Genomic DNA, 23520 nt, shown 5'->3' with positions numbered 1-23520 from the left:
CAAAGAAACCATGATGCAAAACACTCTGCTTCCTCCGTAAACCGTACGTCAACTGTTCTAATGCTTATGTTGGCTTGTGTGCCAGAAGACATCAGATCACCAGTTCCTAAAAAGAACTCAACATTTTTCCTCTTAAAAATACGTTTCAGCAAGTCATTGTCGACAGGGAATTTTTTTTCAGCAATTGAGCAATGGTCCACAGTATGAGAAGCAGCAAAAGCCTTTTATTTGCTGTAGGATTAGTGTCATTAGAAATATGATTGTTTTACCAACACAAGTCCACACAGAAAAGAAAGCTTAATAAAAACCAAAGCGCACTGGAGGTGTGGTGGTGGTGAAGACTTGGCAGAGAAAAAGTTTTTTATTAAAGTCTTCCAAAGTTCTGGACAGCAACAGCTTCTTTTGGCCACTAGAGACGGTAACAAATCTTCCTACTACTTTGCATCAGAGTGTCCTCCTCCACCCTTGTTGGACTGCTAGCTTCAAATCACTGAAATGTGTTGTAGAGTGTGAGAAGAGAACTAAACATAAGATCATGATCTGTTCGCATTAGATAACAGCTTCCATGCAACTGTTCTGCACATGCAAAGGCATAAAACTTACTCAGCAAACACTATCTTCTCAAAAATCACTTCAAGTCATAACAATGCTTCACTTTGTTTAATTCCCATATTTTCGAGAAGGTGGTAGAAGTACTGCATTTTTTTAAAACAATAACATGCTTCTCCTTCAAACAGAAAACATCTTTTAATCTTTGAAACAGAATGATTTTTCTGACATTGAAATGACCAGACATTCTTAATTCATGAAAGTAACAAATCTGTTTCTGAAGCATGAAGTTGCCACAATGATTATTTGTAAACATTATACCCACAACAGTAAGTACATCAAAATCCCACACTTCCACCTTAAAATAAACCACAAAGCTTCGACATGAAATACATAAAAAGTTTATTATGTATGTACCCCATTTTGTTATCTGGAAGAAAACTGAGGCAACGGTTTTGTGCAGTACAGAGAAGCAAAGCAATATACAGTAGCTGCACACAGCTTGATTGCTTTCAGATCACAACTAAATACTCTTGCTATGACCGTTAGTACAGAAATGTTCTGTAATTAGAAAAAATGAGAAGTATTACTCTCATGCTGTACAGTCTCATGTTTCTAGGTTAGAAAAGAACAACTGATTTTGTATCTTTCACACCTGAATGTTTCACACCAACTTGCTCAGCTGTTGCCTCTGGAATGTTCAGCACAAAGGTTAAGCTCCAGACATAATTTAAGTGCTTTTCATGTGCAAACTGTTACTGGCTAAAGCTTTCAAAGTACATTTAATTACAGATATGAACACCCTGTAAAGATATGATATGATAGCAGACCCAGAGGCCAATACAGATTCTTTAAGAGAAATGCTATGTTCCACTGCAGTAGTTCTAGTCCCTGATTAGGTCCTTCCAAAGGCAGGACTTATTTCAATTGTAGGAGATAGACCACTCTTTGACAGAAGCATCATGGGATGTTGTTACCAGAGTATGTTCATCCAACCACGCCAAGCCGCTTACATGATGTAGTCTGTGAGCATCTGTATGGCAGTGTGAAATAATAGAAAAGAATTAGGAAGGCTGGGCTGACAAAATAACTTTAGCACATATCCCAAATGTAATTTTCAGTATTTTTTTAAAGTGACTACACAATAACATAAGAGTTCTGGCCATTGTAGCTAGATAGAGTAACACAAAGGCTAAATTAGTTTGGGAACAAGGGAAAAGCTATGGACATGGTCTATCTGGACTTCTGTAAGGCTTTGTTTCATGGTCCCCCACAGCATCCTTCTCTCTAAACTGGAGACATATGGATGCACAGTTTGGTGGATAATGAATTGGTTTGATGGTCGCATCCAGAGGGTAGTGGTCAACGGCTCAAAATCCAGATGGAGATCGGTGACAAGTGGTGTCCCTCAGGAGTCTGTCTGGGGACCGGTGCTGTTTAATATCTTCATCAATGACATGGACAGTGGAATCAAGCGCACCCTCAACAAGTTTGCGGATGACACCAAGCTGAGCAGTGCAGCTGACCTGTCTGAGGGACACGATGCCATCCAGAGGGACCTGGACAACCTCAAGAAGTGGGCGTGTGTGAACATCATGAGGTTCAACAAGGCCAAGTGCAGGGCCCTGCACCTAAATTAGGGTGACTCCCGGTATCAATATAGGCTGGAGGATGAAGGGCTAGAGAGCAGCCCTGCTGAGAAGGACTTCGGGGTACTGGTGGATGAAGGGCTGGACATGAGCTGACAATGTGCGCTCACAGCTCAGAAGTCCAACCACATCCTGGGCTGCACCAAAAGCAGTGTGGCCAGCAGGTCAAGGGAGGGGATTCTGCCCCTCTGCTCTGCCCTTGCGAGACCCCACCTGGAGCACTGCTTCCAGCCCTGGAGCCCTCAGCACAGCAAAGACATGGACCTGTTGGAGCGGGTCCAGAGGAGGCCACAAAAATGATCTGAGGGCTGGAGCACCTCTCCTATGAAGACAGGCTGAGAGAGTTGGGGTTGTTCAGCCTGGAGAAGAGAAGGCTGCAGGGAGATCTTATTGTGGCCTTTCGGTACTTAAAGGGGGCTTACAATAAAGATGGGGACAAACTTTTTTAGCAGGGCCTGTAGCGATAGGACAAGGAGTAATGGTTTTACACTAAAAGAGAGTAGATCTAGACTAGGTATAAGGAGCAAATTTTTTTACAGTGACAGTGGTGAAACACAGGAACAGTTTGCCCAGAGAGGTGGCAGGTGCCCCATCCCTTGAAGGTCAGGCAGGACTGGACTCTGAGCAACCTGATCTGGTTGACAACGTCCGTGCTCACTGCAGGGAGGTTGGACTAGATGACCTCTAAAGGTCCCTTCCAACCCAAACCATTCTATGATTCTATCATTCAAACCGGCTTACCATTAGTTCTACAAAACAAGTACTGTGTTGGATTTCAAGAACTAGTAGCAACTTTCAAAAAGTAAGATTTTGAAGGAAAGATACCTGGTATCTTGACTCTGGTCTCTGGATCACTTACAGTCCAAACATACACCATCATGTCCATGCCTCCAGAAGCAAAGTGTTCATTATCTGGTGACCAGGCAATACAAACTATTTTTGCATGGTGTCCATAAAAGACGTTATGTTCCTATTGAAAGTCAGAGATACAATGTTATTTCATGAAGTTAAGGTACTTCGGGAAGTCACTGGCTTTTAATCTGAAGTATCACGACAAGCTACTGCAAGACTCCAGATAACATACATCTCAGGAGCAAATGGATGACCTAAACCAAGCGGTGGCTTCATTGTGTGCTATTTAAACATTTATCAGGCCAATAAAATCCAAACCTTTTGTAAAAAGACACTAAGAATTTTTTTCTGTGAAAGTTGGATCTGTAAAGTGCAAATGCAACAACTTCTTGCTTAGAGGCTGCTGTGAAAAGCAACACTAACTCAAAATACCAGGTAAACAGTCACAGAAACACCAAATATACATCAACTATTTAACAACTAATTTTCACCACTACCGATTTAGACAGGAGATGCCATTCAGTCTGTTTTTAAACAAACAAAACTCCTGATATGACAATTCTTACCGCATAGCCATCAGTGACACTGAAGACAGTGACAACTTTGTTTGCATCACATACTGCAAGAAAGGCACCATCGTGAGAATATGCCAGGTCAGTAACAGGACCTTTAGCTTCCAAAGACTTATCATCATTTTTCAAAGAGGTTCCTTGGATTGAATACAAACGGACGTTCCCATCCTGCAAATTAATGGTGAAGGGGGGAAGGTATGAAAAAAAAAAACAAACCACTTTGCAATAGAAAGAAGAGGAGTTACTGAGTCTGGAACTTTTTTGCATCAGTTGTTTCTGGTAGTGCTTATATTAAGAAATAGTTTAAAGAACCTGTAATTTATATTGGCTACAATCCACTACATCTAGAATATAGACCTGACTTCTAGAATTTGCCTACTTTAAGCATACACTGCGTAAAAATAATTTGACAATTTAAAAACAGCAAAATAAAAAAATTAAATAGATGTTAGGTCACAATGGTGGGATAACCTGGGGAATGAAAGCCCAGAATACCAATTGCACATAGTTTACTCGTTACAATACTGCTATTGTTACAAACCGCCACCTATTCTCAACACAACACCCCTACTATTATTAAGTACTTCTGTTACTAGTTCCAGCGTTCAAAGTAGTACAGTTTTAGGAAGTGCAACCTTACCGCTCCTCCCACCGCTGCTGTACCTCCTCCGGGGTGAATGGCTACAGCTTCTGGCTCATAGCCAAGGTCATCAATTGCAAAACATTTTTTCTTATCTTTCATCAAAACAATCTGTAAACAGAAAACCAGAAACTAAGACCCTTCTTCAAAGTGCCTAATACAAAACTATGACTAAGCCACATTGCTTAGTCATCAATACAAATCCACTCTGACTACTCAGAGTTAAATATATTCTGATCTTAAGGGAACAGTTTTGTTTTTTAAAAAGAATAAAAAGAAATGCCTACATGCAGTGACTAACTAATCTGCTGTACTGGAATACTTATGTGCTCTAAATTAGGTGCGCAGGGCATGCTCTACTGCCTTCAGCTTTGCCTCATTTGGTTTGAGCATGAAACAAACATGGACAAAACATTTTCAGCAATGATTACTCCCTTCCTGGTTCACTGTTAAAGGAAGGGAGGCACGACCAAATTAGTAGCGAGTTAATACTATGAAGTTAAATTTTAAGAGCTATTTCCTATCCAGTTCTGTACTATGGACAACTGGAATTATAACTCACACAGAAAACAGGTTTGTACAACACTACTGAAAGTCCCAAGCGTAAAACCAGCACCTATACAACAGAAGGCATAAATCATTAGAAGCGTGCTTTGATACAAGATAGCCCTGGTACAATCTCTCTGGTTTTGCGTGGTCTGAATACTACTGGCAAGCTAGAGCTACGTATGCTGTACAACAGCATTAGTTAATTTGTTAGATTAGTTGTAAAAAAAAAATGCAGGAGCAGGACATCCTTTGCCCCAAATCACGTCACTTAACAGATCAAGCAAGTGAATGATTCAGACTGGCGTAGCCTTCCAGCACAAAGCTGTATTGATAACAAATTCAGATGCATCTGCACAAGGGACCATGTGAAGTTTAAACCTATACATGACTTTCAAATTGGTACAGGATGCAAAGAGACAATTAAGCAAGATACTTAATAGGCTTATGTTCCCCATAGCTTGTGTCAGGAAATTCTGCAGATATGCAAGGTGATCCCACACTACATAGGGATGTCAGAAACCATGTTACCATACAAGGCATTATTAACAGAGATTGTGTTGATAATCCAAAAGTTAATACTTACTTGTCCAATGCATAGAACTACAGTATAACCACCAGGACCCACAGCTAAACATTTTGGTTGAACATCCATTTTCACAGCATCCTGGCCACTAGAAGGTGGTGTGCCAAGGTGGAAAAAGAGGAAAAAAATTATTCCACTATTGCGTATTCAAATAATCACCCACTAATGATCAAGAACATGCTTTTTTTTTTTTTAAATAATCTGCAAAGTTTCCTTCTGTTTACTGTTTAAAGCATTAGTATCTTGATCAGGTAGTACATCTTCAAAGTGGAAGTAGATGTTACTACACTAGAGCCTAATTTTCTAAACTAACTAGGTGATGTTAGTAAGATTCTTTAAAGTTCTTTTACTTCAATTGTGGTTTCCATGAATAAACAGCTGTCTCACACCCCTCCTAACCACATTACCAATATTCTTGGGTATTTATGAATCTCGAAACAGACACCCGTCCCACAGTCCCCTAAGTAAGCCACCTGATACAAGGCAGATCTCTAACCTGTGGAAGGGATGAGAAAAATTGAAAAGTCTGAGATGCATTTCTTGTTGTCACAGAAAAAAACAAGGTTGGTAGAGCAATCATTCCTACAGTTTCCATGGTAACTTAAAACATGAATAAATTGCAGCACAAAATTCTTTACCATATAAAACAAAACTCTTGCTGTAAGATAATTAGGGCTGCAATACTACAATAAAAAGCATCATTTTAACTAACCTGTAGTCCCTCTTGCTGAGGTTGGTATAGCGCACAGTGTCATCCATACTGCAGGTGACCAGCTGATCCATTTCATCCACTGCCATTCTAGAAACCTGGTTTGTATGGCCTTTCCCAGAAAAGCCATCATTCTCTCCAGTTTCAGAATCCCAAAAATGTACATAATAGAATTAAGGAACATTTGATGATACTGGTGCAGTCAGATACAGCATCATAAAAAGTTAAATAATTGACAGGATAGCTAAGGTCAGAAGGGACCTCTTGAGATTGTTCAGTCCACCTGCTGCTCTAATCAGTCTCAGCTACAACAGACTGCGCATTCTGTTGGGTTTTGAATGTCTCTAGGGATGAAAACTCTACAAGCCCACTGGGCAATCTGTACCAAGGTTCAATCAACCTCACAGCCTCAAAAATATTCATTAAATTAATCCCTGATGTTCTGTACTGAGCTAAATGACCTATGACAAACAGTAGCAAATACTGGAACAATTAGCATTAGGTTTGAGAATAGGAAATACTTTTTAAAGAATTGTGGTTAGAAGCCCTGCAACATTGGCTTTCCCTGATGTTAACATCAGTTTGAACTATTAACGCTATACTACAGGCTTGTAAGGAAACAAGTCCTATATTTATAACAGCTTATGCCAACAGGACACCATTTTAATGCATCAGGGCAAGCCAGACGAACGACTGCAGTTTTATTTATAAGCTTCAGAACAGTGAAGAAAAGCCAACAGTCTTCTAGTTGAACTCATCCCAACCTCACCCTCTAACATGCCCCCTTCAGGAACCAGGCTGCATTCCCAGTGTTTTGCTCCAGAAACCAAATGGACTGAAAGAGTCTCAAAAGAAGTACAAGTTTTCTTCAGTAGTGAGAAAGGCTGATGACAGTTGGGATACCAATAGAGAACACAACATATCACAGAACTACAAAAAACTCTACACCTTAATACAAGTGGGAAAAACACAACTGTAAAGCAAAATGCATGTTACAGATCAGAGACAGATCAACAAGAGTTTCTTTCTTGTCCTGAACATCTAAACAACAAGCTACATGACTTTCAGCACATGTTGAGATCTACCTATCGCACATAACAGCAAGAGACAGCAACATGTATTTTGCCTGTAAGACAGAGTATGTGGAAAGTTTCAAGATGCTAATTTATATATTTACTTGCTCCTTATACCAACCATCTATCACAAAGAAGTGACAATTGGAAATTAAGAACTGGCTTATAGTTATCAAGCAAGTTTAAGGGCAACCAGTAAAATAGGAAAGTTACAGGGAAGTAAAATAAACTTCAGATAAAATACTCGCTTGTGTCCAGTAAACATACATTTTGTGTCTTTGGCAAAGCTTTTTCCTCCTTCTGAGTTCTCTCATACCATAAGGCTAGAACAAATATCACTATCATTCAAAGGATATTAATATGACCGTCATTACTTCCAGAGTAAATATAGGACTTTCCACCATTTTTATGCACTGTAAGACACTGAATTGATTTACTATGACCCTGTGAATGGGACACAAATAATAATTAGTGATGGGCAATTTTTCATCCTAACACATACATAAATCAAACCTATATAGGAAGAATTATAGGTTATTCATAAAGTAACATATTTTATTAATAAACATTAAAGTTACCCAGAATACAAATCACTAGTTAACAGTGCAGTCATTTAACTGTCGCAGCATTGCTATTTCCATGTACTACTCCTTGAAGAGAGGGAATAAGCACTGAATAACCTTACTAGCCTACTGCACCAAAATACTGTCATGGCCCTTCTATCAACAAAGTTTGCTTTTCAGGCACTTTATGATTCATGCAAGGGGACTAAATATGGTCACGTACCCACACCAACCACCAGAATTATAGCAGCAATAGCAAGAATCTGGGACATCTGTTTCTAGTTCATGTAAAAATATAAGTTCCCATGAGAGTGCTGTGTCAGAGAACTCCTTCATTCCTAAAATTAAAGCTCAATTATGCAGTAACCGTAATCACCTTGTTCACAATACACCAGATCTGGTAAAATGAGACAGACATCACTGGTAATTTTCTGTCTATGCTGTATTTCTTTTTTTGATCTCAAGAATGCTTAAAAGCTGCTATGAAAGATAAGCTGATAACCTTAGCTGAAACCAGCAGCAGTGTGTTTATTTTCACAAAGCACAATATCCCTTAAGAAACATTTTAACTTCTTCGTTCATGTGACTTGCAAAAGTCAATCACACATTGCTTGTCTCACAATGCTAATTTAATGAAACCATTATGGTTATTATTCCATTTAGACAACTTTAACCACAGGGTCATTTACTGCAGAAACCGGTGCAATGACAGAAGTTTAACCTACCTTTATGACACGTAAAGGCTTATTTGGATTGTTCTTGTCCAAGTAATTGATATAGCCAGACAGAGAGATAGTCAGTAGGTGGTCCTTCTGCCACAAACAACCCAGCTGTTGATCCAACACGTTTGATCCCATGTTAAAAGTATTGACAATAGAATTAGCACCAACATCCCAGATTTTAGCAGTTTTATCTCCAGAAGCAGAAAGCAACTGACTACTGTCAGGGCTCCAACTAATCTGTAAAAACAAATGTCAACGTAAGATAGTAAATGCATTTATTATTGCACGACTTCACAGTCCATGAACTTGGTAATGAAACACTACGGACCACTTGTACAGATGAAGTGATACTTACAGCGTAAATACCTCCATCATGAGCTTTGCCTCCACCAAGAGCACACACTTTCTCTCCAGTCTTCCCATCATAGACAAAAATCTTAAGAGAGCACACAGACATATAACTTAACAGAAAAAGCAGTAACAAAAAACCCAAGGACTGAAAGACTGTTACTTGCATTGTACAGACCGTTCTTCTGTTATGTGGCATGCTTGCAAGTTCATCAAAATTAGATTTTTGAAGAAAAGGCACAAGTATTCCTGCATTTAATACTTAAGACTAAACAAATAAGATGACAACTGTAAATAATCACAGTAAGCCACTCTGTACATTGATCGTGACATCTGAAATTCTGGAAGATGTTACATTTTTGGCTCCTGCTGTGATGGCAGCTGCTTAGCACTGCAGTCACGGGAATCTGCCTTCTTAGAAGGAGGAGCTACCTATGGTAACAGTGTCATTGTCAAACCTGCCCTCATCAGGAGGGAGTCCACATGGAGCTGGGCTGCTATCTATGAGTTCAGTATTTCAGCCAGACTTCTCAGGATCGTAACAAGGACATACATATTCCAAAAATCTATTATGTTCCTGCCAAAATAACCTGTAAGAGAAGTCGTATGCTAGGGAGATGGAACAGAGGGAAAAGCTGAATGAGAATAGTCTGTTCGATGTCAGTTGTTACAGCTTTACAGGATAATACTTAAAAGTTTAAGCCAGTTATTTCTTGGCATGAAAAAAGAAGCAACATGGATTTTACAATATCAATCCTTTTCCCAAAATGCACAGGAAAATCATCTCATGTTAAAAACCACTACAAAAAGAGTTCCTTGTTTTTTTACCTGCCCATCTGCACTAGCTGTAGCAAATCTGTTCCCATCAGGAGAAAACCTCACACAGTTCACAAACCGTGTATGGTCCTGTAGGAAAAAAGAAGAATCAGCACACAAAACAAGAACTGACCTTTTTACATAGAAGATAATCTAGTAACAATGAAGTTGTCTTACACACGAGCCATAGGTTATAGTGTGTAGGAGACGCCTGCTGTAGAAAATTGCTGTGGAACAAGTCTAGCCTCTATTAGAAGATGATCACAGGTATCGGAACAGGCCAGGGAGAAAACAGCCATCAATACTGATGTAGTTCAAACAACTCAGCACACCATCAGGTGAACAAGTACAGTTTCAGGGATAGGTAGGAAAAACCCCACAGCTACAGCCTCGATGCAAACATGGGATTCCTCCATTCTGATCACTGAATTCTTCTGCAACATTCTCAAAATTTTAACTCTTGCTTCATTATGCAATAAGTTTTATACACAGAGAAGTACCATATCCTTCTCATTGTAAAAAACAGGTATGAAGACTAAATTGTTTTACTGGAATTCCATTTCTGGGAGATTGCGTTAGTTGTAGCTCTATGAAGTAACTGGGCAAGACTGATGTATGCTCCCCAAATAGACCATTTACAAATAGGAGACTATTCAAACCATGCTAACTAGAAAACACACGTTAAATAGGGAAGCACCACAATGAGGCCAAAGCTCCCATGCAAAGAGATTTGGGAGACTATTTTTAGTATTATGAAAGGCATGTTCCAACCTACTTTCTTTAACCCTCAATTTTTTTCCTGATGATACATCAAGCTCTAATCTAAACCGCGTAACAGCCTGTACCAGAATCTCATACATCAACTCAAATATCACTTTAAAAGGAAGACTGTATCACATACCAGTCTGTGCAGCACTGGTAAGCAATTCAATTTCAGAGTTCCAAAAGAACCAGCTTAGCAAAATGCAAGTATCAACTTAAGTTCAGAAATATATTAGGCAACTACATAATTTCATTGGATTGCAGAGCTCAAAACAATTCCTATTCTAGAACTGTAGTGGAATTCTTACTAAAGCCAGTGTATGAAGACTACACAAGCCGTGTACTTAAGAAAATAAGAGGCCTGCTACTGTGTTTTCAAAAATAAGAACAAAACATTTTTAATTTACTATTGCAATAACATCCAGTATCTCTGCAATAGTTTTTCTGAGGCAAGAGACATGTCTTCTGCCATCAGAAACAGCTGCAGAAGCTTTTGGCTTTTTATTTTCTTTGGCCTCAAGTAACAATGAATGTCTTAAATGTGGTATTTCCAGGCTTTGTTTCATTTACATATGAGATTTTAACTAGTAGAATAAGAAATAAAGTGGAAAGGAGTATAGAAACAGAAAACTGACCACAGAAGTTACACAACCATTCCTCGTTTTAGAAATCAGTTTTCAATATGTTTTCAAACATCTACATTCACCCTTTCTAAGCTGCCCTGGGATTTCAGATTTGAGCACTCTTAAGCAGATTGGAAAATTCCAGTCACACCACCACATTTCTTGAATCAAGCACTTTGGAGAGTATTATTAAGAAGCACTACACAGGTCTGCACTGGGAAGCAGGGCTCAAAAAGCACCAATAGGGCCAATGAAACATCCTACTTCTGAAGTTATGGAAGAGGATGAAGAGCCAGAAAAAAATTCAGAAGTGCTTCAAGTTTTCTTCTTAATCAATCATTTATTTCAGTTTTCTTGGCCTGAGATAAGCCTTCAATTATATTCCTACATGTGTTTAAGAAAGCCACTTGACACCAACTTTACCTCAAAAGAGGTATCTAAGAACTTCTGTTGCAACAGCTAGTTGTGACAAGAACTTGTTGGAAAGCTTTTAGTCAACTTGTTGCACAGTTTAAGAGAGCCACATCTAAACTTAAACTCACACTTATTGTAAACTTGAACTTGAATGGCGGTCCCTCAAAGAAAGCAGCACAGTTGTCATCACTGCCAGTTGCCAGACGATATGGTCTTGTTTGTTTAATGTCCACACTATTGATCACTTTATTGTGCCCAGTAATCTCGCCAACAGAAGAACCGCTATCCCACAGGAACACTGCTCCAAATCTGGTTAGAAAAGCACACAATAACTACAGTTTATAAAAGTTACATGTAGATTAATTCCTTGAGCATCTGCAAGCAACAGATTTGAGTGCACTCAAAGAGAAATTAGGTCATCTTGTTAATCTCATGCAAGCGCATCACAGTTCCCTGAAGGGTATTTGAGACCTTGCTGGACAGAGAATCTAATCTTCAATAGGAGACATTTGCTGAAGGGAACAGACAAGCAAGTTTTATGTATAAAGCTTCTAAAATTCAGAGATCCAAAAGATATTCTTCAGTAAGTCCGTCGGTTTATAAAAGAAACTAAGTTGGCCTATCTGCCTAGTCACTAAGCAGAATGCAGAAAATTAGGATAATGATGACATATGATCATTTATCTGATTATTTAGTCTAGACTGGGGACCATCACATTTACAACTATTATTACCTAAAGGTTTAAGGAGGAAGAGTTATAACAGCATTTTCATAGGTTCTTACTTTAAATCACCTTCAAAAAAAGATCAGTATAATCAATACCATGGCATTAAACTGCCAGAGCACTGCTATTCAAAAAGGGTTCTATAGAATCACTTCAGCAAAATTCTAGATTTAAAGTACATCAACCCAACAGAAAGCTGGCAGGCTTTTTGAAGTAGGGGAGCAACTTTACATAGTGTCTATCCAGGGGCAGGTGTGGGTGGAAGGAAGGATCGAGGATAAAGAACCCCAAATATCAGGACATGATGGTGATTAAAAATGGTGCAGGAGGTCAGGGAACATGACCATGTCATGCTTTTCAGACCTTTAGGCATAGGAATACCTGGTCTGGACTCTGCCAGTCTTTAAACATTAAAGAAAGGATACAAACCTGACTGTAATGGGCACCTCATTTAGTCAGGCAAGGACGAATGGTTGTGATTTTCTTTTAATTACCATAAGACCTAAAAATATAGGCTAGGCATGTTGCTGAGGGAGAAAAATTCAGATACACTTTCTTTTTTTTATTTTACTCTTACTCAATCGCATCCTCTCAGGGGTGAAAGAAAAGGGAGAAGAATTGTCTTTTGGTTCTCCCTTCCTACCCTATCAGAATTAGACAAAAGAATCCACCAAAAGGCATACTGAACAGCTATCACTGAATGTAATGCCCACCTCTGAAAAACAAACAAGGCCCAGACAATTTTAAACTGAGCAATTCTACAGAACTGTATTTTCCAAGTAGGTTTGCAGCTGTGAAATACTGCATAAAGAATTCTGCTGCAGAACAGTACAACTTGAAGTCTAAACAGGGAACAAGCCATGACTGTCTTCTGTTGAAAGACTAGAAGTTTTCTGCAAAGAATCCGCTTCGTTAGAACACACAGGCCTACAGTGTATGTATGTACATATATATACACACACGCGGAAGAGAATTACTTACTTTTCCCTTCCTTCGCCAACCACAGCTATTCTTTTGCTGTCTTCAGTCCAGGCAAGGTCCTTTATTTTTCCTGCAAATGGCTGATACTCATACTTCAGTAGGTGTTCCTTTTGTGTAGTATCCCAGATTCTCAGCTTTCCAGAAACATCTGCCATAATAAAATAGAATATAACTATTGTTGTTCCAGCATGACTAGGTCATGTGACTCAGCAATCTGCCAGGATACAGATTTTTCAGCTACACTGAACACTTGTACTAGGGACCTATTACAATCACTACAAATCACTTGATTTAGGAACACTGACGACTACATCTGTTTCACTGACTTATGTTTTTAACCAGATACTAAGGTTGTTCAAGGCACACAGCAATAAACACATCACAGAGTCAACTTCTGTAAACAGACATGTGAAAAAAACTGCCCACTAAGAGGGTAGGAACTCTAATATCTGCCGGTATGTGTTACCTTTCTGTGTCACACAAAAAAACCCCACTAACCCAGCCCCACCTCCCCAGCAGCTGCAAAACAGCTTACCCACACTGCTGCAAAGTAAGCCATCCTACATCTACAGTAAGGGAGCAACCTGGTGGACAGTGGCTTATGCACTAAGAATCATACCTCAGTTTTTTTGTACATTCAAAGCAAACCTGCTTTGCATATAAATACCAGGCATGTGTAAACATACAAAGAGATTTCTGCCTATTGAACTTGATTCATGCACACTCATTGGCATACTTTTTCTATATAGAAGCATGTATGCACTTAATGTCACACGTGGATACCTGCACTATTTAGATCTCTACAAAGGAATCCAACCTAATTTTCAAAAGTGGTAATGTCACAAGCATCAGACATAACACAGGTCATAATTTAAGACTTCATATAATGAAAGCTTCCTTGGTCACTGTCTCCTCTCACTATTGCACACCCCTAGAGCTTGCTTCTATTCAGAGCAATTACTGTGTGCAGCACTGTAACCAGAGGAACTGCTCTATACGCAGGCAGGTTTACACATCTCTAATGAAACCCACAGAGCAAATTCTGCTTCTGTTGGACCCTTCATAAAAGCCACTGTTTTAGAATAAACCATGTGGTAAAATATATACCTTTCACCTCAGCAGAAATTTTTTTGGAGTTCTGTTCATTGTTTATTGGTGCATCTTTACAGTTCAATTTAAAAATAGAGCAACCCTGTATCTTTGGGACCTGATCACAGACTCATCTTCTCCACTTCTGCTAAAAGGACAGATGCAGAACCCTCCATTTTACACAGATAATTTGTTATTGAAACAGAACTTTAATGTGGCTTTCAAAATCTAATTGTTTGCTCTATCTATTAATGGATAGGACACATAGCTTGAACTTTGTGGTATTTCCCATTACTACATCTGCTGTGACTGCAGTTAAGAGAAATCATCATAAAAGCCACAAAGCAGATTGCCAAAGGTCTGTTTCATCAAGCACATGAAGTATTAATGCAGGTTGTATGGCTAATGTAAATTTATAGAGAAACGAATCTTCCATGTTATACTTAGAAACAGCTTGAACAGCCTGATACTACCTTCAGACCCCATGCTCAGCAGTATCACAAAACTATTTATAAATGACATACAGAAGACATGTTTTAGAGGGAAATAGTGCAGCTCAAACTCATTTACTTGGGTATGACAGACAATTTCTAAAAAGAGTCAACTGAATACTCCCCCCAGGAAGAAGGATCTTCTTTAAGCTGATCAGTAATGAAAAACATCTTCTAAGATCAGGCTATGTATATACTACTGTTCTTTTACAGAGGATTAAAAATCTACAAGGCTACAAGAAAAAAAAAATGGATTTGTTATTCTGAGGATTAAGTACAGCACAAACCTAGAGGACCAAGTCTGTAGAATAAAGAATGCAAACTGGATTTTAAGAAGGTATTCAATTTGACATACGGTCCACACACAAGACTGAGCCAAGAAAATCCTGGCTCTGGTTCTTTCAGACAGGGAAGAGGGAAAAGCCAAAAAAAAATCAGCTATGCTATCAGTGTTCTTAAAGCTCCCCCAGTACTCAAAAAAATATACATTTTAATAGAGCTTTCTGATGTTCAGGAGCCAGGAAAGAACATTTTACATTTTAAAAAACTATTATTCCTTTAAAATTGTTGAGAAATTCCCATTCTACTAAGCCCTGTGCATGAGTCTGGACTCCCTTTCTAAGGAGCTCATATTCACATAACATATTCAATATAAAAAAATGCTTTATTTTCAGATACATTACTTAGTATTTCTGTATTTGGGCACATCACTTTCTGAAGTGTTTCTAGTTGACAATGGCAAGCAAATTTTAAAAAATCCATAGATTAACCACAATTATTTTTAAGAAATTGAAGTTATATATCATATTGTCAATATTCTTCAACTGCCTAGCAGTTGTCCTAAAAAACCCAATTATTTGAAGCTTCTATTAAAAAGGCTTCGTGTATTAAAAAGGTTTTGTTCTTTCTAAGTAATCAAAAACTGTAGCCATTTCCACTAACAGCCCAGGACAGGGAAATTAAAGCTGTAGAAATTCATGTTACCTATTCACAGACTATTGATTCACACACATTACACAGAAACTGCAAGTCAGCCTCTGCTAAGTTACCAAGGAAAGCTTTTTTTAGTTCAGGTTACAAATATATGAAAAATCATGCCAAGTCTTGCCAAGTTTGGTCAGGAAGAAAGGGGAGGGAAAAGAGAGGAGTATACACTCTTCTAGAATCCCTCCCCTGCCCCCAAAGTATGAACATTTGTTAATAAACAGAAACAACAGTCCTGTGTTTCAGAAAACTTTTCATTCTGCTGCACGTACACAAGTCATTCACTCCACTAACGTTTGTTCTCTTTAACACTTCACACTAAGTATTTAAAGTTCATTTTCAGGTTCTTCTTGATTTCAATCGCAGCTTTTAAAAAGACCAAGCACATCACTGAACTCGTTAGAGGAACAGCTCTAGAAATCATTCCTCCCTCAGGCATCTATACGTAATTCTACTGAAGCATGCCACATTTATGTACAGAATACACATAGTCAGTGCAAAGCATTACTACTCTGTTCTGCCAGTAAGTTATGTGTCAAGCACTTTAACAGCTCTCACACAGCATGTGCACCGATACTTTACCTGCAGATGCTATGTAGAATCCACTGGGAGCATACTTGGCAACTACAACCTGATGGGCGTGCTCAGTGTAGATGTCAGCAATAGCAGGATTCTAGTTTAAAGGAAAAAAAAGTTACTAAGTTGTATTTCCTGGTTTTCAAAGGAGTAAAATCAGACATTCAGAAATAAAATTCAGAATTTCTCCTCACACTCCTCTTGCACCCTTCCTTCCAGCTTACATAGAGCTATTGTCTAAAACTGAGAAATGCAGTCCTCATTGTAGAACACTGTTGTCCAGTACAAGAACGCACTAATTTCTAGCAACTGACAATTAAAGTATTTCCTCTAACAGCCAGAACTGCCGGGACCCTTTCCTCTCCAATACCTCTGAAAAATACAAAACCACTCTCCAAAATAATAGGAAAAGCATTGGACTTTCTTTTTACAGGGCTGGCCCAGGTAAGGCAGTTACCCAAGCAGAACACTAAACATGAGCTGTGCTTTGCAACACACATCCAAAAGTTTACTATAGCTGAGTATGAAAATTAAGCATACAGTTAACCATACTGCATGGTCATTAATCATCACCATGTACTACTCAAGATCACTTGGTAACCAGTGAGGTGCACAAGGCTTGCTCTTTCTTGCCAACCGCAATCTGGTTAAAAATTTAGTAGACTGGCACAGAAAAAAGATGTTTTCCCTAGCATCAGGAGTTGCACTGGAATTCTGAAAGAAATTCACTGCCACTGCATCACAATTTTATCTCTTCAGTCTTAAAGTGTTTTCAGATGCTTTAGGTTAGACACTAAGACTGACTCAGTGTCTCAGCAGATGAGTAGTGTCACACTACAGAGGTGCCACAAAAATCAAAAAAGGATGCCATCAAGGCAAAATCTGCTCTCAAATTAACTGTATAAAAAAGCCATTCTGCACATCTTCCAAATACAGTACATATATGCTACAACAGTAATACACTACTCCTTAGAAAAATTTTTTCTACCAGTTAACAGGTATCTTCCAGCTCCAGAAACTTGACTCATATGATGAAAACAGAAGTCCATTTTAACTGCTATAATTAATACAGATTTATTCAACCAAACCAGAAAACCACCTGATGTTATGGTATGACTCAGCCATCCAATCAGGAAAAACTAAAACACCTGCTCTGTGTTAGAAAGCAGACAGCCTGCTGCTTGCAAGAGTTCTTGCTGTTGCAGTACTATTACATCTTGGGAGACAGAATACAGCTTACTCATGCAAGAAGCAGCTCTCTTTCATTCATTCATTGCTTGAGTGTGTTATAGCTCTACTTAAGTCACAAACATCTGCATTTACAGAGTGCACATCGCTCTCCATTTTGTGTGCAACTGGATTTTATCTAGGCAAGACAAGTTTTCCCCATGCTACAGCTGCATTGCCTACAAGTTCAGGCAGCTCAAAACCCCCACAGTTCATTAGTAGTGGCATACATTAGTACCTGCTATTTTACAGCAAGAATCTCCAAGAGTCCAGGAAGCACAGATGAGATACTGGACTTAACAGACTGACTTAAGGAGTTAAACAAAGATAGACTCCCAAATTTAAGACATAGTAAATAGAATCAGGAAACCAGGTAATAAATTAGAGCTGCCAATTTAATTGCCATCTATTTGATAACATTATTTCTGCTTTTAAGGTCAGTTTTTTAACTAGTACAACTTTCATGTCAAAACCCCCAAAATCCCACTTCAAAGACATTTTAGGATAAGATTATATTGTTACCAGGGACAAATGTAGTACCTAATACTAGATTCAACAAGAAGAGTGAGCTTATGCGGCTTACTTCGAACACTGAAACCAGAGCCACATATGAAAGTGAGTAGTTGAAGTTCCAAGCTTCAAAGTAGGTTTAGACCCATGAAGACAATAAAATATTAATGAGGTACGAAACCTTACAAATATCATTAGTCCTTCTTAATCACAGTGCTTTTCCAGCACTGTTCCAGGACCTTTTCATCTTAAAGTCTCTAGCTCATGCTCAAAGATCAAAAATTAACCCTGAACACTTACATTAATCACCACTGATTAGCTAATGCTAGATTGCTTCAGACTTAAGAGAAAGGTGATCACTGCATTTTGATGACCTGTTTTTGGTTTTTTGCGTTTGTTTTTTTTTTTTTTAATTAAAAGTACTACCATCCCATTGGAGAACTGTTCATGGAGGGATTACACACAGACCTCCCAGTATTTAATTTGGTTATTGCAAAGTATTATACAGGCTTCTGTATTTTTCAGAGAAAGCATGGCTCTCAACTGACAGTGGACACACTTCCACGTTGTGTTAGGAACAAACTGCAACGTTCTCCAACACAAAAGCCGGAGCACAGGCTTTGGTCAGTTTTCGTGTCACTGCTATGATACATTCTCTAGTTGTCTGCAGAGCATCACCTGTCAATTATTAACAGTAGCAGACTCCTTGCCAGTTAAGTAAGTCTGTATCAGCACGAATTACACCATAAAACTGAAGGATTTATGCCTTCCATTCTCAACTTCCCTTGAGAGTTTAAACAGTCTAAATTTTAATTCCCACAATCCCACCTTGCCTGTACTCAGACCTCACCATGTGCTCTATGTCCTGGCTCCCACCGGGACTAACATTTGCACTCAGCAAATCTTCAGTGAGCTGATTCAGGAAGATAAAAAGAAATTGTTTTCTTCCAATGCAACCCCCAAAATACAGTCAGATGAGCACTAATGACAGCACAAGGGAGGAGGTCACAGTCCATAACTTGGGCAAAAACTGCAACGTAAGCAGAGTGGCTTTTCTCTCTTCTCTCATCACACTATGTACCATTACAGTGTTTAATTGGGGCTTCTGGTTTCAGAAAATTGAACTTTTCTTGATACCAAGAGTGAAGTGCTATTACATTATAGTGAGATTTTGAAACCAGAGTGCACGCATTTTAAGTTGATGAATTTAAACTGATACCAAACAAGAAATTTGCAGAGAATTAAGTTATTAGTAGCACTTCTGTATTATAGCATGACAATGATGAAATGTCTCAAATTAATGAGGGTGATAAGTCAGAAAACAGCTCATAAAAATTCCGTTTACAAAGGTGGTTTACAGAAGCACCCATAAACAAATCCATTACTGTGGAGACCTAACAGTTCCAGAGAGGTATGACCTGCACCCCTGCCGCCCTCCCCACTGTAGGCCAGATCTACAGCAAGGAAGGAAAGTAAATCTAGGGGAGCATTTTATTTTCTGAAGAACAAACATGTACTTTGAAGAAAAGTAGTTTTTTGAAAACCAATAGCAAGACAATAGCCTAGACATGTAATACTTCCTCTGTAACTCTCAGAGGGATGTCATCTTTGAAAAGAAATAATTTAAATAACTTGGTTTACATTTCTCGAGTTACCACCAGATAAGAAAAAAAACCCAAACCCTAAACCTCCACACCACTGGAAACATTAACTGGGGCATTCTAGTATTTAATCGATGGGAAAAGTTCCCTTTGACCAGGGCTGAGAACTCCACATGCAGTAAGTCTGCCACAGAGTCAAGCAGCTGACAAATATTTTGATTCCTAGAGTGCAGGATAGGGAGGGGAAAGACCGTAAGGACTAATACATTTCGAGATACGTGTTTGCAAGCATTTGCACGCTTTTCTCACAAGCTAAAGGCCCAATACAGCAAAGAGGGAAGAGTTAATTTATTAGGCAAACACAACGCTCAACTTCATAACAGTGATACTTAAGAAGATAAACAGGGCCAACCAGAATATACCAGTCTCTTGTTATAAATCCTGTGCAAAGAGAGGGAGAGAACTGTACGTTTTACTGAGGTTTACTACAGGTTTTTACAGTGGCTGCCCATGGTTTTATGCCTGAGTCATGCACCCTGCTTTTCCCCCTGCTGATGATCAGAGCTGTGACCTCAACTGAAATTACTAAGTGTGAACGAAGCAAGGCTGTTAAAGGAGGGGGGCTGGGAAACAAAATGAAACTTAGCGAAAGCTCTATATTACAAAACGGAATAAATTTGGATACGTTACATCAATGTTCCTGATGACGACACATTTTCCATTAGTATAAAGAAAATTGTTGCCCTTAGGATCACCTCCGATAATTTTGGAAACGCCTCGTTCAACCTGAGGGAGGCTGGCGAACACTTTTTCTAAGGGAAAAGCAGAAAGGCGGGAGACAAAAAAAAAAAAATAATTTTAGTTGTCCCCGTTGGCGGACGCCGCCGAGCAGCCGAGCGCCCCGCCGGCAGGCGCGGTCACTTGTTGCTGTCAGCGGGCTGTGAGGAACCGCCGGCTCCGCGCCCGCCTCAGGGGCGGCGGGGGGCTGCCGGCCAGTGGGCGCTCCCCGCCGCCACCACCACCACCGCCGCCGCCCGGTCCCCCGCCCCAGCCCAGCAGCTCGCCGCGCCAGGCCACCCCCCGCTCCGCTCCGCCTCGCCGGGGGCTTACTGATCTCGTACGGCATCTTCGCCCACTTGTTACTGCGGCGGCGCTGGGAAGGAAGGGCTGGGAAGGGCAGCGAGCGCGACCCCGCGCAGCGCAGCCGAGCCGGACCGAACCGGCCTCTCGCTCTCCTCCTCCCGCCGCCGCCGCCTCAGCCCCGCGGCGCCCAGCGGCACGAAGCAGGAAGCGCCGGCGCGGCCCGCCGCTCTCCCCTGCCTTTGACCATATATAGTCAACTCTGCTCGCGCCGCACCGCCGCTCCCCGCCAGCCCGCGCCCCGCTCCCTCCCCCGGAAATGCCGTCGGCTCGGACGGGCCCGGCGGGGCTTGCGCTGGGGCGGCCGCAGAAGCCGGCCCCGCCCCGGCAGGGAGCCGCGCGCAAGCACCGGCAGGCGCCACACGCCTTCGCTGCCGGGCCTCGAGGTGGGCGCTGCCGGGCGGGCTGCGCATGTGCGGGACGCTGCTTTTCCCCCACCCGTGCGTCTCCTCGGCGCATGCGCGGGAGTGGCGGTGAGGCCGCGCTGGTCCCGGGGCGGCGGTCACGGGCGTTGTTATACTGGGCCGGTGAGGGGGGTGGTGGTGGAATTGTGAGGGGAAGGGATCCGTGTTGGTTCCATGAGAAGAGGGGGGTGTGGGGAGAGGAAGATGCTTGGGGATGCTGAGGGAATCCCTTTAAGGTGCTGGTGTGGGGGGAAACAGGCCGGGGTGTCGCCCATTTCCCGCCCTCTGGTCGTCGGGTGGTGAGCGACTGCGGGACGGCTCTCGCTGGCTCTCTGCACCTTGAGGCAGCAGCCCCTGACTTCCGCGGCATTGCTAGATGCAGCTGTTGTGGGGGGGATTTGTCCCGGTGATAGCTGTGGGGACGCCGCTGTGTGCACGAAGTTGCTGAGGGGGCAGAGCTGTAATTTTGCTTGGGAACGACCGTGTTTACAAGTAGGGGTTAAGTCAGCTTTTACATCTAAGTGGCAGAAACTCCTGAAATGGGTGCTGGTTTGTACTTTTGTCCCTTTAACTTGCCTTAATCATAAAGTGAGTGAGTTTTTTTTATGTCAAACAGGGAAAAAAGCATCAGGACAGATGGGTATCACAGAAATGGCTTGCACAGCTTTAGAATATAGTATATAGTAATAGCAATGCTCTTGGTGTGTTCGTGGCCAATTCATGTGTAGAACGGGCATGGGGAAGCCCTGTGGGAGAACAGGTAGATGGGGGGGGAAAAGAAAAGCTTTATATTCTCAAATGCAGAAAGAACCAGCATTGAAGTATAGGGCTATAGAGACTTTCATGCAGGCAGGTATAGGCAGTGCAGGATGAAAGGATGCCAAAACTTCCCGAAGAAGCTGTCTTGCGTTGGCTTCTGTAGCCGCTCTGCTTAAGGAACACTGAAGACAGCACGTAACTATGCTGGGATTACTGTAAGAGGTTTCTGTACTTTTCACTTTTGCACTAAATGGATTCCCTTTGTCCAGTGTGTGGCTTCATGGAGTTACATTTTCTTTGAATGATTGCCACGTACCCATTAAAAAGCAAATGGTCTATATGAAAACATTTTTTTTTCTATTCACCTGTTTGGATTTTTCAGAAATAAATGAATACGTATGTATTTGCTGTGTCAATATTCCATGCTGAAGACAAAATAAAGATTCCACATTTTCCATAAGATGTTTTTGTGCACCAAAGCTGTATTATCCTTTATGTACATGAACAAAATCTTACGTGCTCAGAGTCATGTTTACATTTTTTCCATTACATTAGTCCATAGAAGGTATTTTATTTTCCTGCCAGGGTTGCCTTTGTAGTTTCTTAAAGCATTGACCTCATATCCTAAGATGTTTTATATGAATTTGATAATGACTTGAAATAACGTGGAGTCAGTTTCAGAGGCCTTTTTTTTTTTTTTTTTGGTTCTTCAAGTATTTAAGGGACTAGAAATCCGAACCTGACGTCGACTCAGCACCGTTTCCATTTTTCAGATCATAGTGGGGGATGCAATCGATGAATTGTTACTTTTCCCTCTGCAAAGACTTGACTTAGGTTATACTAACTTGGTTAGCAAGTCTTAGAATTTTTTTCATATTTCCACAACCACCCTCATGCTTCAGCAGAGCCTTGGGGTTATTTTGAACGGAGATTTCCAGCCAGCTCAAGCTGCAAGTGCTCAGCCTCCTGGGGAATCACAGCCGACTCGTATCTGGTGGCAGATATATTTGCAATAGCTGAAGAAGTTACTGCTCCCAGCTGTGTGCGGCTCGTCTCCTGAACAGCTAGGTGGGGACCTGCCAACGTCAGTTTACATCGGCATCTCAGCGGAGAGGGCAGCCTGTAGCAGAGGGTGGGCAGCAAGTGCTAACTGCTTCGTTGCACCATGTGAAATCTGCCAGCAAAGTCTGCCACCCCCGGGCTTACGCTTGGCACGCATTAAGACATCTCTGAGTATCCTGGAAAGCCAAGTTTCGCTACGTATTTTTCAAGAATGCGAATGTGCTTCATCTTCATGGTATTAATTACATAGTGACGACATAGACATCATATTAGGTTGCTTTAGAGAATGCTCAAATGTTGTTATTTACTTACTTGATCACAGATACATATAGTGGCTTGTAAAATATGTCATGACCAGTTTCTGTTCCAGAAGGCTCATAACTTGCATCCTCAGTTCTCCAGGCATGTATATGTGTACCATTAGGCACGTGATATCAAACGTGTTGTTCACCTACTTGGAGTTGAATACTAATGTAACGCTTAAGGCTCTGGGCCAGCATCAAGAGAACGATATGTGTACGTGACAACGTTGTGTGAGGAAGGCGTGT

General features: G+C 40.7%; 1 protein-coding gene across 1 annotated transcript; it reads right to left on the bottom strand.

Annotated features, from left to right (window-relative positions):
* Nucleotides 1–204: 204 nt before the first annotated feature.
* On the bottom strand, nucleotides 205–20997 carry WDR1 (WD repeat domain 1). Its single transcript, XM_075091874.1, has 15 exons — nucleotides 20718–20997; nucleotides 20298–20419; nucleotides 16276–16366; nucleotides 13130–13277; nucleotides 11553–11733; nucleotides 9638–9715; nucleotides 8817–8897; nucleotides 8465–8698; nucleotides 7533–7620; nucleotides 6107–6263; nucleotides 5395–5482; nucleotides 4263–4373; nucleotides 3617–3790; nucleotides 3024–3168; nucleotides 205–1582 (listed from the first exon to the last, which is right to left on the bottom strand). The coding sequence occupies exons 1-15, from the start codon at nucleotides 20731–20733 to the stop codon at nucleotides 1473–1475; spliced, it is 1824 nt and encodes a 607-aa protein (XP_074947975.1). The 5' UTR covers nucleotides 20734–20997; the 3' UTR covers nucleotides 205–1472.
* Nucleotides 20998–23520: the final 2523 nt, after the last annotated feature.

This window comes from Phalacrocorax aristotelis, chromosome 4, assembly GCF_949628215.1.
Source record: "Phalacrocorax aristotelis chromosome 4, bGulAri2.1, whole genome shotgun sequence".
Lineage (NCBI taxonomy): Eukaryota > Metazoa > Chordata > Aves > Suliformes > Phalacrocoracidae > Phalacrocorax > Phalacrocorax aristotelis.
This window is presented reverse-complemented; position numbering and strand designations above follow the sequence as displayed.

Coding starts and splice junctions, on each gene's coding strand:
- WDR1 (XM_075091874.1), bottom strand. Junction 8,699..8,816: donor ATGATGGAGGTATTTACGCT/GTAAGTATCACT, acceptor TTGTTTTTACAG/ATTAGTTGGAGCCCTGACAG. Junction 3,169..3,616: donor GTGTCACTGATGGCTATGCG/GTAAGAATTGTC, acceptor GACTTTCAATAG/GAACATAACGTCTTTTATGG.